This window comes from Tamandua tetradactyla, chromosome 2, assembly GCF_023851605.1.
Source record: "Tamandua tetradactyla isolate mTamTet1 chromosome 2, mTamTet1.pri, whole genome shotgun sequence".
Classification (NCBI taxonomy): domain Eukaryota; kingdom Metazoa; phylum Chordata; class Mammalia; order Pilosa; family Myrmecophagidae; genus Tamandua; species Tamandua tetradactyla.
The window spans coordinates 33089577-33108122 of record NC_135328.1 but is presented as its reverse complement, the minus strand read 5'-3'; the positions used below and the strand labels follow the sequence as shown (position 1 = coordinate 33108122).

The following is an 18546-nucleotide window of genomic DNA, read 5'->3' as shown; positions in this document are numbered from 1 at the left end:
GAAAATCTTCCACCAAGGAGTCCACCTGTCTCCTTGCATGTACATGAATTAAGATAGAGAAGGAAGTCACTTCCTCAGCCCAGACCTTTCCAAAAAGGAAGCATCTGCCCCAAGAACTAAGTCCCCTTCTGCAATTTCTCGAGGTTAGGTGTGTGTCCAGTGTCAAGAACTTGGCGCCCTCACTTTTTCCTTTGTTTTTTTCACCTGCAAAATTGGGATGACAATGCACACCTCAAAGGGGTGTCGGGAGGATTAGGGGAAAACCGTGGATATAAAGGATCTGGACCAATGCCTCGCACATAGGAGGTGCTCAGTCAGTGGAATTCCCTCCCTTTTCCCTAGACAAAGAATTGTGGGACTGTCTTTGCAATTCACTGGTGGTATCTTGAGATGGGCAGGAGTTTGGCTCTCAGCGTGGGGATTTTACAGACACATTGTGAAGGGAGGGTCTTCCTTGTGATGGTACCACTGAATCCTCTGCAGAAAAGAGGCTCCATCAAAGATGGAGGTGGAAGGGATGGGGAATTGAGCAGGGCCACTGGAGCTGCCTCTGGCTTCTTTTCCCATCTCCTGATGGCCCTGGGAGCCCCAGTCCCCACAGTCAGAGCACTTGCTCTTCTGGAGGTGGATTGGGGGAGAATGGCATTTCCCAAAGTGAGTTCCCTGGATTACTATTTCCGTGGAATATTAAGGAATCTTGATGTTAAAAGAAACAGAGTCTGTTGCCAAATATGTTTGGGGGTAAATGAAACTAAATGGGTCTCTTCCTGGTCAGTCTTCTCAGACCCTTAAATATCCTTGTTTAAGCTGTCACTGTTTAAGAAGGGGGCTGGGTTGGTTGTGTTTCCCAAGGTGTCTTGTTTCCCTGAAGCCTTTTCCCCCTGGAGCGTCTGGCAACCTGACTCTGTCAAGAGGACCTTGGAAAGCCAGTTCTCTTGCAACTCAGATATTCTGTCCTCTTCTCTCAGTGCCTTTTTGAAGGTTGGCATGGGGGCTAAATTCATGTTTTTGCACCTGGTTGGACCTCATTCTCTGCATTGTGGGGTTTCCAGAGAGTGCCTGGAAGAGGGGTGAGCCACTGTCAGGAAGGTACCAGCCTGTAGTGGAGACACTCTAGAAGTCACTCGGGGGAACTCTTTGTCCCTTCTGGGGGAGCTCTGATCAGACCTCGTCCTAGTCTCTGGGCTCCCAGGACTCTGGGACTGCTCAGACTCTCCCCATCACACCTTCTCTCCCGGGCTGTCCTCCTGACCTCCTTCCTCAACAGTCTGTCATCTTTCTGCTTCTTTGGTGAAGTGGCAGCAGAATCTGGTGGAGGGAGAAGTGGCTGACAGGCCCAGGCTGCTTGAGGTTGGTACTGGGGCTCCCCATCTGGACCCCTGGGCTGGATTTCATCTATGCTCTTTGGGCAGGTCACTGCCCACCCTCACTCTCCCTCCCTGGGCCTCCACCCACTCTAGGCAGCCTGGAGAAGGCCTGGTGAGGAATCAGAGCCACTCGAGTGAGCCTGAGCAGCTGTAGGTTCGGAGCCCCTCACTTTGTTGGTGCCCCCAGAACCAGCCTGCCCCACTGGCCTGGGCCATGCTGAGGAGCCCAAGGCCTCCCATAAGACCTTGCGCTGACCAGTCACCATCGTTGTCTCTCTTTTTCTTTCTCGCTCTCCTGTCTCCCACCCAGCAGAAAGCGCTTTCAGTCGGAGAGTAGAAGGCAAAGCACAAAACCACTTTGAAGAAACGAATAGCAGTTCCCAAAACTCCAGCGGTGAGTGTGCCCCTTGGCAGCTGTCCTTGCTGCGGCTGTGCCTTCTGTCCCTGCCTGGTGGGGACAGCAGGCACTCTGTGGGCAGGGTCTTCAGGTTGCAGCATGAATCTGACTGAGAGGAGGCTGGGGAATTAGGAGGTTAGGGCCGAGCAGAAGCCAGAGGGGCCTTTTCTTCCAGGAACATCCCTCGGGGCCTCAGGGGTTTCGTGGGGACTCTGGCTCCTCCTCATCTCTTCCCCATGGAGAGAGAACCCCACCTACCCCAGCATCGCCTCCATCAGATCCCAGATGGATGGGCCTCAGAAAGCCATTGCTGAGTTTTAGGGTAAGCATTGCTGCCAGATTGTTTCTAGGAGAGGAAAGGGGTAGCCGTAGAGAGAGCTGGGGACCAGGAGCCAGAGGCCCCAAGTTCAGACCCCACTTTGCACCTGAAACCTTCCCAAGGTCCCAGGTAGGACCGCCCCAGCCCCTGCCAGCTGGGGTGGGTTTGCCGAGGGGCCCTGGTGGTGTCCTGGAGCCCCCTGATGGCCACCTCTGGCAGTGCCCTGGAGCACCCAGAGCAGAACAGCAAAGGACCCCTCTGCAGTGAGACCTGGGCAGGTGGAGGCGGGGATGGAAGCTGGCTGGTAGGCATGAGCAGCCTCCTCCAAGAAAGCCATAGGGCAGGCCAGTGCAGCCTGGGAAAAGCATTCTGACTCTATGAGTGCGTGAAGGGGAAGCACCCGTCCCTTGTGTTGCAGAATCCAAGTTTGCTTCAGCAAATATTAGGTGTTGGCCTGTGCTGGGTACTGCCTGGTATAGAGAGATGGTGGACATGGCTTGATCATTAGGGATAAGACTGGGAGCAGGTGGGAACACAGACTTTGAGGTGCAGGCATCCATGCAGTAATCTGAACCCCAGCTTTAGTCTCCAGCCGTGCTTCGAACCCCAGCTCTTCCATGTATGAGCTGGGTGACTTGGGCAAGTCGCTCAGTGTCTCCTCCACTGTGAAGTGGGACTAACTAGCACAGCCCAGGGTGGGTGTGAGCACTCAGTAAGTGCTGGGCACACATGTCACACTCAGTGTTAGGGTTATTTTTTATTTTTAAGTAAGCCACAGGTAGTTTTAGGTGTGCCCTGCAGAAGGGGGTGAGGCAGGCGATAGGAACCTCAAGAGTGGTGCCACACTTTTAATCTTAAAGTAGAGAGTGCTTCAGCTTTTCCAAGCTCTTCCACCATTTGGAAAGAATCCACTCGACCTCTTTGAGATGTGGAAAAGGTGGGCCTCTTTCCCCCAGCGAGGCAGTAGGAATAAGAGATGGAGTGACTTGCCCAAGGTCACACAGGAGTGTGGGGCAGGCCGTGGCTGGAATCAAGGCTTCCTGGCTGCACCCCCTGCACCTCTTCTTCTACAAGAGCTGATATTTCGAATTGGGGGTAGTGTCAAAGGGCCGCCGCTGTCGCAGTCACCATTTATTGAGCGCTTACAATGTGCCTGGCAGGTGTTCAGGGCTTTATGTGTCTTAACTGTTTTCATCCTTACCACAACCCACAAGGGTCCATGTGATTATTACCCCCACTTTTTGGATAAGGAAAACCGAGTCTAGGAGAGGTAAATCATTGCCCTCAGCCCTGGACCCTGGTGGGGTCACAGTTCCCAGTCCTGCCCACCTGGTCCCACTCTGCTACCTCTTACAGCTGGAGCCTGCCCACCTGCGACAACCTGTGGCAGTGAGGGGGCAGGTCCAGCGGGGGGAGGCATTCCAGAGCACAGCCCTCGCTGTGGCTGCTCCTATACCAGTGCTAGAACTTAGACACACTTTCTATTTCTCTGACCTAAAGTGGCAGCAACCCCTGGGCATTTTCTTACACAAGTGCTGATGTGGGCCCACCATCTCAGAGTTAAGGGGTCCTAGAGGGATGGCCCTGTCCAGGCTTGCCCTGTCCTATAGTTCCAGCACTCAGCGGAAACCCGGATTCCCTAGAGGAGAGGTCTGCTCCCTGCCCACAGCTGCCCTAGAGTGTGAGGCTGGCTCTCAGATGCCCTCTCCTCCTCCAGGAACCCAGCGGGCTTGGGCTCGCTGCTTACTGCGAATAGAAATGATGATGAGCAGCGTGGAGCACTAGGACTGGAAGAGACTTAGCTAAACTGTTTCTCTTTTGCAGAAACTGCAAGTCCCCTGATTTCCAATCCTTTCCCTCTCCTGCAGAGTAAGTGAAGGTCCCATTGGGGTTACAGGGCTGGAGAGGGTGAGGCAGGGCAAGGCAATGAACTCAGCTGGCCATACCCTCCTGGGACCTCCCAGAGCGTCCAACCAGTGTGCCATGTGAGTTGGGCCTGGGCTGCCCTCCTGGGCAGACCCAGCGGCTGGCAGAGGCAGAGGGCAGCCCCGTCCCAGCTGGGAAGAGAAGTTTGGACAGGGGTTGGGCAGAGCCCTGTTGATGGGCAGCCTGCCGCTGCCAAGCCGAGCCCCTGCAGGAGCACAGGCCTCCCCATTCCTGCTCAGGGAGTAGCCTCAGGACACCTTCTGAGTCCCATCTCAACCGTCCTCTTCCCTTTCTTTTCCTCACTTTTCATTTCACCCCTTCTTCCTTCTTCTTCTCCCCCCTCCGTCTTCTCTAGGCACTGGCTTGAGTGCTGGGAAACCAGAGATGAAGATCAAACCCTGTCCCACAACTGTTCCTTTGCCTGCATGCGCTTTTCTTCCTTTCTCCCTCCCTCCCTCTCCTTTTCCCTTTGCCTTTCTTGCCCCCATTTCCTCTTGCTTTTCTAGGATTTTCTCTACCTCTTACCCTCCTCTCTCGCTTCCCTCCATCTCTTTACTGCCCTCCATGTCCATTGCCTTGTTCTTTGTTCATTTGTTCATTCATTCTGCAAACAGTGCAGTGACCCCCGTGTGCTCTTGCAGGCAGACGACGGGCTGTGAACCGAGTCACAGTTCCTGCCCCTGAATGAGCTCCTGGTCTAGCAATGTTGTCCTGTCCCCTTCCACCCCCAACCCCTCACCCCAGGAGCCCAGAACAGTGCCCGGCACGCAGTAAGCACTCAATAAATACCTGCCTGATTGAATTAGATCGTCTCTTGGTCTGCATGTCCTCTCTCCATCACTGTTTCCTTCCCCCAGCCATTCCCTTGCTAATTTAGCTAGTGCAGGGATCCAGTGTGGGTTTGGGGTCCCGCAGCCAAAGCTGCCCGTGGCCTGAAAGGATGACAGTAGGTTTTCCGCTCCTAACGCAGCTGCCTCATTTCAACCCCCCTCCCCCCAGAGCCCTACACCTGTGGCGCCTGTGGGATCCAGTTCCAGTTCTACAACAACCTGTTGGAGCACATGCAGTCCCACGCAGGTAAGGGCCAGCGGCCCGGGGAGGCTGCCCCTCTCCCCTCCCTTCGCTCCTTCAGCTGCTCCCAGTGGAAGAGGCCTCGGCTGAGCCTGAGGCCACGTGTTCTCAGGGCCTGAATGCTGCCTGCGGGGAGCCCCTCTTCGGTCAGTTACAGCGCAGGCTGAGGCAGTCCAAGCCCTCCAGGAGCGCAGCGGGGCGGGCTGGGAGGAGGTGTTGAAGAAGGCTGCCTGGAAGCCGTGGCTCCTGGACTGAGACTGAAGGCCAAATAGGAGCTGAGCAGGAAAAGAGGCTTCGAGATGGAAATCAAGTATAGTTTGAAATCCAGGCAAACAGAAGCAGGAGGTGGGGCTGAGGGGGCCCACACGCCGGGGTACACTGGACATACCATTCAGAACAGGGTTGCATTCAATCGAAGCACAAATCCACCTCCAGAATGCCTAGGAAAAGGATGTAAATTTTAGACCTTTTCACAGGTCACCCCCAGAAAAACTAACTCAGTATCCTCCTAAGAAATCTCTCTTTCCCAAATACCGCTCATCCCAGCAGCTACTTTCCCCTAAATCTTCCCAGTCTCTCCCTGAACTCCAGCCATCTCCTCTTAGGAAAAGATTACAGTGCTAGATGTGTTCTAGCTGATAGAGGTGCTAGAGGAGGTGGGAAGGCTGCTTCACCCACTCAGGGCTCTAATTGTGCGTATAATTAAGTGCCTTGCTTTGAAAGAGGTCTGTGTGCAGGAGAGGCATTGTCAGGCGCCCCTGAGAGGTATTCTTCCGGGTTTTCAAGAATGTCAAGTGCATCTCCCACCAACAGTGGCTAAGCCCTGCAGCCTTGTCCTGTTTGCCTGACCCAAGAACTTCCCTCCCTCCAGGAGTCAAACCACCAGCACGGGGCAGGTCTGTGCCCAGCACCAAGCTGCAGAACTGAAGGGGCAAAGCTTCCTGCCCCAAGGAGCCGACAGGTAGTGGAGAAGCCAGAGTAGCACATAGATTGGAATGCACTGGCCGTGGGTACCCAGAGTTAGGCACTTCAGAAGGTACAGGAACCCCAGCCTCAAGGGATCAAAGGAGACTCCCAGAGACGGTATCCAACTAAAGCCTGAAGGCTTATCAGAGGTAGCCAGGGGGAAAGAAGGTTAGTGGGCGCTCTAGCCAGAATCTACCTGTGCAGACATGGCACGGGGAGAGAGAAAGGCACATTTGTGGAATGCTGGTTCTGTGTAGCTGGGGGATGGAAGCTCGGAGGGTGAGGTCAGGTAAGTCCTTGAATGCCGGTGTCAGGAGCTTAAACCTGAGCCAGGTACACAGGTGCTGGCACACATTCATGAATGGGGTAGCTCCCCAATAACCTGCTCCTTGTAACTAAGGTGGAGCAGCACCCCCTCTTCACTTCCTGTGAGATTGCTCATGCTTGCTAACTGGCATCTGTGAGGACAGGGCAGTTGTCTGCAGAGAGGCTCAATCTGAACCATGCTAAAAGGAGACTCAAAAGTTGACTAGGCCAGGGGTGTGCAGGAGACCAGGGCTGAGACACAGGTATTGTAGAACTCGGGGCTGGAAGAGCCACAGATTCTCTCTCTGTCTTCTTTACAGTATTCTTGCATGGTGCCTATCTGCAGGACACCAGCACTGGGGAGCGTGCTACCTCCTGAGGCAGCCCATCTCTAGGCAGTCCGTTGGAAAGTCTTCCTTCTGTGTGCCCGCAACCTCTCTTCCAGTGACTTGTCAGTGTTCTCATTCTGTGCTCCATACGAGCCATCAGTGATGAGACAAGAGTTGTGTCCGGAGACTTCTGGCAGTCTTTTTAAATTGTTCCCCTACAGCCTCCCTAAAAAGATCACAGTCCCATTCATTTGCTGAGGAAGGAAGAAGTCCTGGAGTATATGCAGAGGGCAGACTCAGGGGCTAGAAGCACTGACGTTCAATCCTAGCTGGCTGTGTCCTTCTGTGCATATTACTTAATCTCTCTGAGCATCTTTACAAAATGGGAGCAGTGCCCCATCTGCATTGGTTAGGGTATGCTAGCTGCAGGAAGAGATATCCTTATAATCTCAGTGGAGAATTCTTTCTGCCACCTGAATTCCAGTTGCTAGGTGGTGCTCTGCTCCATCCAATCATCCGGGGACCCAGCCTCCTTCCATCCTGTGGCTCCACCGTCCCTTTGGGCCCTAGAGTCATAGCTGGATCCTCGCATTTGGCCAGCAGTGGGGGAGAGAGAGCCTTGACGGTCATATAGAGCTTTTATGGGTAGGCCTAGAAGTTAACACCTGCTCACCTTGGATTCATGAGATTTTGGCATATGGCTCCACCTAGATGCTCATGGGGCCAAGGAAGATAGTTCCTGGCTAAGCAGCCACTTTCCAGCGGCATCGCCACAGTGTAGACATTTCACGGTTGGCTGGAGCCCACCCTTCAGACTGCCCATATCTTTGCACACAGAATGCTCTCACTTCTCTGTCCAGGTAAGTCCCCCACCCCCCAAGCCCCATGCAGTTACTGTATCCAGCTCAAAGTTAGGATCTCTGATGATGCTAGTTCTCTCTTCCAAGTCTGGATGTGTTCCATTGGGGTGGATGTTTCTTTGCGGTTCAGCGACATGTGAACTATAAGAATAAACTGTCTGCACAAGCCCCTCCCCCCGCCCCCTCCATGAGAGGCAGTGGGCAGGGACGGAACTCCACTCCAGACCATGAAGAGCTGGAAGAGGCACCCAGCAGTCACCGGCCCATCGCTATTCTGAAATCCAGCTGGCCAGGCATGATGATTTTGGTTTAGGTGCTCATTCTCTTCTCTAGGAGCTCCTGTGTCCTTACTTGTCCCTTGTCCATGAGTGGTCAGCACACACTGTAACACTCTTGCCAACCATTTCCTATACAGCAGTTGTTTGCAAACTTGAGCATATATCAGACCCCAGGAGGGCTTGTTAAAATAGAGATTTCTAGATCTCATGCTGAATTTCTGATTCTGTAGGGCTGGAGTGGGGCCTAGAATTGTATTTCTAACAAGTTCTCTGGCCGTGCTGATACTGCTAGTGCAGAGACCAAACTTTTAAAACCCCTGACCTAGAACTACAGATGGTAGTCTGCCATCTAGACAACTGTTTTTCAAATGTTTTGTCTCTGTATAACAAGGCCCCCCATCTTTACAACTTCCAGGGTCAGTTCCCTCACTGCCTCCCACGCAGACTTCAAGCCAGTGCCTCAAATTCTAGGTTTTTGTCAGTGCCCACTTTGTAACTAATTTCTGTTTTAGCTAGGGAGCAGCAGATCAACCCCAAATTCTCTATGGATTAGCAAGACCGTTTACTTCTCACATTACCACCTAATGCAAGTGACATGGTTGGGTGGCCCTCACGTGGTGACTCTGGGATCCAGGCTCCTTCTGTCTTGTGGCTCTACCTAGGTCCTCAGAGTCCTCTCCCTCTACCTGGTGGATGGGCAGAGAGGCTGTGGGGAGGCACACTTCTTAACCACTTCAGACCACAGGGGACATGTCACTTCTGCGGAAATTGCAGTGGCAGGAATTAGTCTCGTGACTAGCCTGGATCGGTGGGCAGAGGCCTGCACCAGCCTGACCCTCTGCAAGGGAAACACTTGTACCTGGGGTGGGTGGGGGGGCAGCTTACAGTCTCTGCTGTACCCGCCCCCAGAGGAATCTCTGGAGACATCCAAAATAACAGATGAGTACCTGACACATAGCCCTTGTTCAGCAATTGTTTAACTGGTATTATTCCTGGTAACAGTTGTTGTCGGTGATGGTGGTGATGATATTACTTGTATCCCTCTTGGGTTTGTAGGTCCTTCATACAATTCTCCATGTCTGGCCTGACTAGCACAGAATATTGCAGGGCTTAGAATCTCTCTTAATCAAGAGATTGTTCTGTTTGCATGATCTCTACTTGCTTACTCACTTGTTCATTCATTCAGCATATGTTCATTGGGCATCTGCCTGCACTAAGCACTTAGTCACAGGATCATGGTGGGAGGTCCTATTAATGGTTACTAATGAACTCATGAAAATCAGGACAGATTACTGGGGTGACAAGCCAAGACGCTTGAGTTCTTGTCCTGCTCGGACTGATGTGCCCTGATGCAGAGGCACTGTGACTCCAGGCAGGAAACTTGGGTTCCCTCTCTGACCTCCAGCTGCCCTTCTCTCACCAAGGTTCCAACTCTATAAGCATCACTTCCTCAGGTTGTCTTTGCCATCAGCCTTCCCTTACCAGGGAAAAGCTTGAATGCCAGGTCAGCGAGTTTAGGTTTGACCCTAAAAGGGAAACCAGGAGCCATGGAAATATTTGGAGCTAATGGCAGCATTTGGAAGGCTGCTTGGGGGCCATTGCCTGAGCCCACCACCTGGTCTGGAGACTCCCGTAGCCCAGCTCCTCTTCACTCCCTGTCTAAACCCCAGACCTCCACCTGCCCCTCTGCCAACGAGAAGCTGAGTGCTGATTAGGGAAGAATCTAGGTGGCAGTGCTTCCCCATCCCTCGGGCAGTTGGGAAGAGGTCAATCAAAATGCTAACTAAGGCTAAGCCAGAAGGTGGCCCCACCTCTCCTAGCATCTTGACTTGTTTTCCTTGAGGATCTTCGGGCTGCTTTGTTCTGGTCCAGTGCTGGCAGAGAATGCCTCTCTGGCAATCCAGTGCAAAGCAGTAGAAATCCCAGCCAGGCTGAATCAGGATTAAAGGATTGGCTCCATAGAGAGAAATTAAGCATCATGATCTACACAGTTCACAGCCCCTCTGATAAGGAGGATCAGCCTCAAATAACACCAATCTCATTAAGGGACTGCCGAATGGCACAGGGTAATTCCTGCTAATAAACTGTCTTTCTGTTTGGTAGGAGAATCTGCCCTGCCCCTGGTGGCAGCTCACGAGTGTGTCTTGGCAGTAGTAATTCTAAAAATAGCTAACATTTAGTGAATACCAACTGCATGTTAGGTTGCAGTACTTAAAGCTTTACATGGGTTATTTAATCATATCTCTCTGAACCAACCAAGTAGCTGACCAACAGGTGAAGACATTGAGGCTCAGTGAACATAATGACTGGCCCAAAATTTCAAAGAGTTTAATAAGATTTATCTAACATCATTTGCACTCTTACTCCATACCAGGACTTGTTTTATATTGATGCATTTAATTCTCAGTATAACCCTGTGAGAGATGGAAACTGAGGCACAGAATGGTTCAGTAACTTGCCCAAAGCTATGCAATCACAGTGGCAGAGCCACCCACCCTGTGCAGCCAGGTGGACCAGGTGGCCGGCTACCAGAGGTGGAAGCACCCCTCCATGGTCACCCTTTCTAGCCCCCTTGTTAAAGTACAGTTAGAAGGACCGTGCCCAAGAGGGATGCAGGGACTTCCCCAGGCAGCAGACAAGTTGAAGGTGGCCAAGCTTGGTTTTTAATCCTTGTGAGTCACTTGACCTCTCTGGGTTTTGGTCTTCTCACCTGTCAGATGGGCTAATCACAGGGCCGGGTGAGGGTTCCTGTGATGGCCTGCATGAAGTTTTGATGGCTGGGGTCTAAGACCTGACAGCAGCACAGGCCTCCTTTTCCATTCCCTGCTAGAACAGCTGCTTCCTTCTCCCTGAAATGGTATCTCTCTCTGAAAGAAAACCTTTATTCCAACTTGATATCCAGCCTCTGGTACATAAGGATGGCGTCATTCAGAAAATCCTATTTTCATATTTTCAGCTCATGATGCGTGTATAGATCGATCCTTTTCACAGCAGTTACTGAGTCCCACACCCCTCTCAGGAGTGGAATCTGGAATATAGAAAGGAAAAAGATGATTTTAACCAATATCAGACTTTGTCATCGAACGCTGTGTTGCGTAATCTCCGTGCCAGGTCCTGAGAAGGGCAGAAAAGAGGAGAATCATCCACTAGGCTTGCCCAGCCCCAGCATTTTGGAGGGAGACCCAGAGAGTTGAAGTGACCAGCTGAAAGTTAGACCCCACAGACATAGCAGATCCAGGTTCAAAGCCGGGGCTTTCAACTCGTACTGTAGTGGAGAAAGTCAAGAAGAAGGACTGATTTTTCTCACTTTAAATGATGGGCTTGTCTTTCCTGTTTAAAAATGAGGTCTACTCACTAAAGGAAATTGGGGAAATGTAGAGAAGTTGGAAGATAAAGGATCAACCATAATCTCATAACTCAAAGATAACTACTGTTAACGATTTTCATGGGTTTCTTTCCAGTCTATTTTTAAATCAGATTTACTGAGCTGTGGTTTACATAAGTAAAATTCACTATTTTTATGAGTACAGTGTGATGGGTTTTGACAAATGTACGCAGTCATTTGACCGCCATCACAGTCACAATATGTAACATTGCCATCAACCCCAAAAGTTCTCATGCTCCTTTACAGTCCCTTCTGCCGACCCCAGCCCCTGACAGCCACTATCTCCTTTCTTTCACTGTCATTTCACCTTTACTGGGATTCTACATAAATGGAACTAAGCAGGAGTAGTCTTGTGTTGACTTCTTTCACTTAGCATACTTTTGAGATTCATCCATATTGTTATATATTATCAGTAGTTTCTTTTTATTCCTTAGTGTTCCATTGTACTGAGAAACCACACTTTGTTTTTCCATTCCCCGACTGGTGGCATGTAGGTGGTCTCCACTTTAAGGATCCCATTCTGTGGATTTTTTTTTCCCTTTCTTGATGTTGTCTTTGAAGCACAAACATTTTAAATTTTGGTACAGTCGCATCTGTCGTTTTTCTTTTGTCATTTGTGCTTTGGGTGTCATACCTAACAAACCATTACCTAGCCCAAGGGCACAAAAACTTAATTGACTCTTTTATGTTCTTTTCTAAAAGTTTTATAGCTTCAGCTCTTACATTTAGACCCATGTTCATTTTGAGTTAGTTTTTGTATATAGTGTGAAGTAGGGGTCCAACTTTATTCTTTTGCATGTGAATGTACAGTTGTCCCAGCACTGTATGTTACAAACGCTATTCTGTCTCCCCATTGAATTGTCCTGGTAGCCTCATCAACAATCAGTTGGCCATAGATGTGAGGATTTATTTCTGGATTCTTATGACTCTATCATTGATCTGTATATCTCTCCTTATGCCAGCACCACATTATCTTGATTACTGTAGTTTTGTAGCAGTTTTGAAATTGGAGAGTGTGAGTCTTCCCACTCCCTTCCGTGCCTGCCCCCATCATGATTTTGGCTATTCTTGGTCTCTTATATTTCCAAATGAATTTTAGGATCAGCTTAATAACATCTGCAAAAAGCCAGCAGGGTTTTTTATAGGAAGCGTGGTTGAATTTATAGATCAGTATTGGGAATATTGCCATATAACAATATTAATTCTCTTGATTCATAAATATGGACTATCTGGTTAGGTCTTTGAGTTCTTTAAATGATGTTTCATAATTCTCAGTGTAGAAGTCTTTTACTTCTTTCATTAGATTATTCCTAAGTACTTTATTCTTTAGGATGTTATTATAAGTGGAAATATTTTCTTAAATTCATTTTTGAAGTGTTCGTTGCTGGTGTAGAGAAATACAGTTGATTTTTTTGTATGATGATATTCTACCCTGAAAGCTCAGTGAACTTGCCCATTAGTTCTAATAGTTTTTTTGTAGCTTCCTTAGAATTGCTGTATACAAGATAATATCTGCAATTGTACATAGTTTTACTTCTTCCATTCCAAACTGGGTGCCTTTTATTTCTTTCTTCCTTCCCTCTCTTCTTTCCTTTTGCCTAATTTCACTAGCTAGAACCTGCAGTACAATGCTGAATAGAAAAGTGAAAGTGGATATCTGTCTTGTTCCTGATCTCAGGACAAAGGCATCCAGTCATTCAACGTTATATATAATATTAGCTGTGGGTTTTTCAGATGCCCTTTATCAGATTGAGGAAGCTCCCTCTGTTCCTAGTTTGCTGAGTGTTTTTATCATGAAAGGGTGTTGGATTTTGTCAAATGCTTACTCTGTATCTATTGAGATGATCCTGTAGTTTTTGTCTTTAGTCTATTGATATGTATAACATCGATTTTATTATTGTTGAACCAACCTTGAATTCTTGGATAAATTCACCGTGATCATGGTGTACAGTCCTTTGTATCTGTGACTGGATTCACTTTGCTAGTGTTTTATTGAGGATGTTTTCATCTATGTTCCATAAGGAAATTGAGCTATAGTTTTCTTTTCTTTTGATACCTTTGTCTGGTTTGGCTGTCAGGATAATAATGGCCTAATAATGGTCTCAGAATGAATTGAAAAATGTTCTCTCCTCTTCTGTTTTTCAGAAAAGTTTGTTGAAGGATTGGTGTCATTTCTTTTTTTAACTTAATGATAGAATTCACCAGTGAAGCCATCTGGACATGGGCTTTATAAAAAAAAATTGCTGTTTTGTTCCTGGTTTATTTTACCTCACCAAATGTCCCATGGGTTCATTCACATCATTGCATGCCTCAGAACTTTACTCCTTTCCTAGCACCACTGTGTTCAATCATATGTTTACACCATTGTTCGCCAGGCTACTTCTCAGTCAGTGCATCGTCAGCCACCTCTGTCTACTGGGCCTCATGTCTAATGGGCATGCACTTTTTTTAATGGCCAGTTTTAAAATTACTGATTCAGTCACTTTAGATCTGTTCAGAATTTCTATTTCTTCTTGAGTCATTTTCAGTAGTTTATGTCTTTCTTTGAATTTGTCCATTTCATGTAGGGTATCTAATGTTGGTTTACTGTTCATAGAATTTTCTTATCCTTTAATGCCTGTAAGATTGATAAATGTAAGTAAGCCCTTTATCGATAGCCTTTATCAAGTTTATATCTCTTCCTAGTTTGCTGAGAGTTTGTATCATGAGTGGATATTGATTTTGTCAAATACTATGTGTGTATTTATATCTGTTGAGATGATTTCTTCTCCATCCTCTTAGAATGGGGAATAACTAATCAATTTTCAATTCTTAACCCAATCTTGCTTTTCTGAGATAAGCTCTATTCATGATGTGTTATTCCTTTATTTATTTGCTATATTTAGTTTGCTAATATTTTGTTAAGGAATTTTGTGTCTTTGTGAAGTATTATATATTGGTCTGTCGTTTCTTTTCTACTGACTATTTTTCTGTAGTTTCAGGATCAGGGTAGTATCGGCCTCATAAAATGCTGCCAGGTGCTCTTTTTCCTGTTTTCTGGAAGAACTTATCTAAAATTTGTAGCATTTCTTCCTTAAATACTTGCCCCAACTCACCAGTGAACCCATCTGAGCCTGGAGTTTGCTTTGTGGGAAGCTGTTTAACTATGAACTCAATTTATTTAATAGATACAGGGCTATACAGGTTATCTGTTTCTTCTAGAGTGAATATTAGTACTTTGTGTCTTTCAGGGTATTTGTCTATTTCACCTAAGTTGTCAAATTTATTGTCACAAAGTGTGTTGTAACATTGCACTTTTATCCCTTAAATACCTGTTGTGTCTGTAAGGATGTCCCCTCTTTCATTCTTAATATTGATCATTTATTTCCTCTTTTTTTCTTGATCTTTCTGGGTAGAAGTTTATCAGTTTTATTCATCTTTATAAAAAATCAGCTTTTGGTTTCACTGATTTTTCTCTATTGTGTTTGTTCTTCTGTTTCATTCATTTCTTGCTGTATCATTTCCTTTCTTCTGATTACTTTAGGCTTAATTTACTTTTCTTTTGGTTTCTTAAGATGGAAGCTTATATCACTGCTTATTAAACCTTTCTTCTTTTTTAATACAAACATTTATGCTATAAATAAGCCCTGCTCTGGATGGATCTCACAAAGTAGTTATGTTTTTATTTTCATTTAGTTAAAAACATTTTATAATTTTCCTTATGATTTTTTCTTTGACCCATAGGTTAACTTTCAAACAGTTTAACTTTCAAACAGTTTCAATTAAATTGTGTTGTGGTCAGAGAACATACTTTGTATGATTTCATTCCTTTCAGATTTACTATGTCCCAGCGTATGTAAAGCTTACTAAATGTTCATGCATTCTTGCAAAGAATGTGGACTCTGTAAATGCATATTAGACCAGCTTGGTTGGTGGTGTTATTCAAGTTTAGTATATTCTTACTGATTTTTGTTGTTGACTTTGGAAAAATTTCAGCCATTATTTCTTCAAATATTTTTCTGCCCCTCCCTGTTTTGCTGGGACTCCAATTATATGTATATTAAAATGTTTGATACTAATCCTGCTCTGTTTATTTATTTTTAGTCTATTTTTCATGTTGGATGATTCTCTTGCTGTGTCTCCCAAGTTTTCTTCTGTGGTATCTAATCTATTTTTATCTCGTACCTTATCTTTTGCATACATTTTATTTTTATCTCTAGAAGTTTGGGGTTTGTTTTTTCCCTTATATCTTTTGAGCATATTTAGAATATTCATAATGACTGTGCTAAGGTCCTTATTAGCTAATTCCATCATCTCTATAATTTTTGGATCTGTTTCTATTGATAGTTCTACTCCTGGTTACAGGTCATATTTTCCCTCTACTTTGAATGCGTGTGCACTGTGAATCATCGATGGGTACTGGATTTTGTTATATTTCTTCAAAGAGTGTTAAGTTTTGTTCTGGCATGCAGTTTAGTTTCTTGGGATCACATTGAGACTTGCTTTTAAGATACATTAAGCCATACCTAGTGCTGCCTTTAATCTGTGACTAATTTAGCTCCCTATTAGGGATACTCTTCCCATTTACAGTCTCTTTACTCTGGCCTGTGAGAGCACAAATTTCTCCCACTCCTGTGTGAGCCCTGGGGAGTATTCAGCCTACTGCTTTCTAGTAATTCTTTCCCACTCTTATGGAATTTGACCTTGCACACATTTAGATTAATATTCAGCCAAGACTTGAAAGGATTCCTCTTAGTACTCTACCCTGTGAATTCTAGCTTCCTTAAACTTCCATGAACTTTGATCTATATCTCCTCCAATCACTGAGACCACTGTTATCTGTTCCAATTTCCCATTCCCAGTGCTGTAGCTTGGAAACTGCCTCCAGGGACAAATCACGGAGCTTACCTCATTTGTTTCTCTCTTTCTGGGATCACAGCCCCAGTCACCTGTCTGAGAACAGATGCATCATGTATTCCTAGTTATTTGCATCAGGAAGGTAATCCCTGTCGCACATGTTCTAGTTTGCTAGCTGCCGGAATGCACTATACCAGAAACGGAATGGCTTTTGAAAAGGGGAATTTAATAAATTCTAGTTTACAGTTCTAAGGCCGAGAAAATGTCCCAGTTAAAATGAGTCTATAGAAATGTCCAATCTAAGGTATCCAGGGAAAGATACCTTGATTCAAGAAGGCCAGTGATGTTCAGGGTTTCTCTCTCAAGTGGAAAGGCATGTAGAGAACACAGTCAGAGTTTCTCTCTCATCTGGAAAGGCACATGGTGAACACGGTCAGAGTTTCTCTCTCATCTGGAAGGGCACATGGCAAACATGGTGTCATCTGCTAGGTTTCTCTCTTGGCTTCCTGTTTCATGAAGCTCCCGGGAGGCATTTTCCTCCTTCATCTCCAAGGCACTGGCTGGTAGACTCTGCTTCTCGTGGCTATGTCACTCTCTGCTCTCTCAGAGATCTCTCATTCTCCAGAATGTTTCCTCTTTTATAGGACTCCAGTAAACCAATCAAGACCCATCCAAATGGGTGGAGACACATCTCCCCTAATCCAGTTTAACAACCATTCTTGATTGGGTTACATCTCCAGGGAGATGATCTCCAGGGAGATGATCTAATCACAGATTCAAACATATAGTATCGAATAGGGATTATTCTGCCTTTACAAAATGGGATTTTGATTAAAACATGGCTTTTCAAGAGTACATACATCCTTTCAAACCAGCACAGCAGGTAATCCTTAATAGGTGAAAGTCCATCCTCTTGCCTTCCCTCTATTTTTGAGGCACAGATCCGGGTTATCGGGTTGTTGTTTGGCTTTGAAAATCTAAAATGCATAAATAACAATACAAAGTTGTGATTAGATCTTGCTTTTTATTTTCTTAAACATTTTTCCATAGCATTACAGTCTGCATAACCACCTTTTTGTAATGGTTGCAAAATATTCCTTTGAAAGATGTCCCAGAGTTTATTAACTCGTCTCAGAGAGTTGAACACATAGAAGAGGTTGGAGTGGTCTCTTCTCAAGGTGAGAAAAATGTGGCTTTGGCCTCTAAGACCTGATTACCTTTAATTGAGAAGAATGCAAGATACCTGACATTCCTGTGAAGAAGGGTCACTGATCCCTTCTTAGGGGTGTGAACCCCCAACCAAAATTTCAAAAAGCACAAAGAAACAATATTAGGCGATTAGGTTCACAGTGGAACAGAAATGTGAGAAATGGCCCAGCCCATAAGCCCAGGACTTGGCGTGTGGCCTTGGACCTGTGGTTTATTGTATGATGGGGACCAGGGGGCCATTTCATAAGGACAAGGGTATAGCTCAGACCATTCCTATTTAGAGCTGATTCCATAAAAATGCCAAGGAGCAGCCCTGAATAGGGAGAGCAGGCACACTGCTAATTACTTGCAACTGGATATGATCATGTAAGTGTAAGTTCACAACAATTAGGGCAATATTTATTAGGAGTCATCTAGGAAGTGGGAGACCTCAGATTTCATATCCCAGCCCTGCCAGGTTTCTGGGTGATCTTGGGCAAATCCTTTGCTATGTCTGGATTTCCGTTTCCAAGTCTTAAAATAAGGGGATTGAGAATTTGGCACTTCATGTCGTAACATGACATACAGGTTTCTGTTTCGTTCATTTAATTAAATTTGTAGTAATATAGTGAAATGACAGAAGAGCACACTGTAAAGAAGTGAGAGAAGCGTTTGATGCTTGGGGTACAGCTCTCACCCTCTGCAATCCCTTTTCAGAACTGGGACTTCGTGGTTGTGTGTAGGTGTGGAGTCTCCTGGCCGGGCCCAGGACTCAGAAACTTCTGTTAACTGAGGGCCCACTCCCTTCCAGGCTCTGTGCTCAGCTCTTTACCTGCATTATCTTAGTCTTCCCAGCTACCGTAATGTCCATACATCTGCCTTCATTTTTCCAAATGATGAAAATGAGGCCTTGCAGATAAGAAAGCTGTCTGAGGAGGAGCCGGGAAATGAACCAGGTCTGGCTCCCAGAAGCTGTGTGTTACTTTTACACCCCCCCCCCCCCCCCACGGTCTGCATCTTGTTAGTAAGCAGGCCACTTGCCCTGCAAGGCAACAGACTGTCCCCTTTGTGTCCACAGCGGACAATGAGAACAACATCACTTCCAACCAGTCTCGATCGCCACCTGCTGTTGTGGAGGAGAAGTGGAAACCTCAGGGCCAGAGGAACAGTGCCAATAACAGTAGGTCTTCGCCTGGGTGGCCCATGGCATGCTGCCCCTTGGACCTTCCAGCCCACACGCCAGCAGTTCCCCCTCCGCCTACGAGCCTCACTGCCTGCGTCTGCCGCCATGGTGCAGGGTGGCACATAGCAGTGTCAA

General features: G+C 46.7%; 1 protein-coding gene across 13 annotated transcripts in view; it reads left to right on the top strand.

Moving 5' to 3' along the window:
* ZNF618 (zinc finger protein 618) overlaps positions 1 to 18546 on the top strand; it is a 181182-nt gene that overhangs the window by 154160 nt on the left and 8476 nt on the right. For 4 of the 13 annotated variants that reach the window (XM_077142595.1, XM_077142543.1, XM_077142568.1 and 1 more), the window contains 4 exons: positions 1678 to 1761; positions 3908 to 3952; positions 5009 to 5086; positions 18307 to 18408. In XM_077142595.1, coding sequence (XP_076998710.1) covers positions 1678 to 1761; positions 3908 to 3952; positions 5009 to 5086; positions 18307 to 18408 — 309 coding nt within the window. The remainder of the gene's footprint in view (positions 1 to 1677; positions 1762 to 3907; positions 3953 to 5008; positions 5087 to 18306; positions 18409 to 18546) is intronic. The other 9 variants (XM_077142603.1, XM_077142578.1, XM_077142517.1 and 6 more) reach the window with 3 other exon arrangements.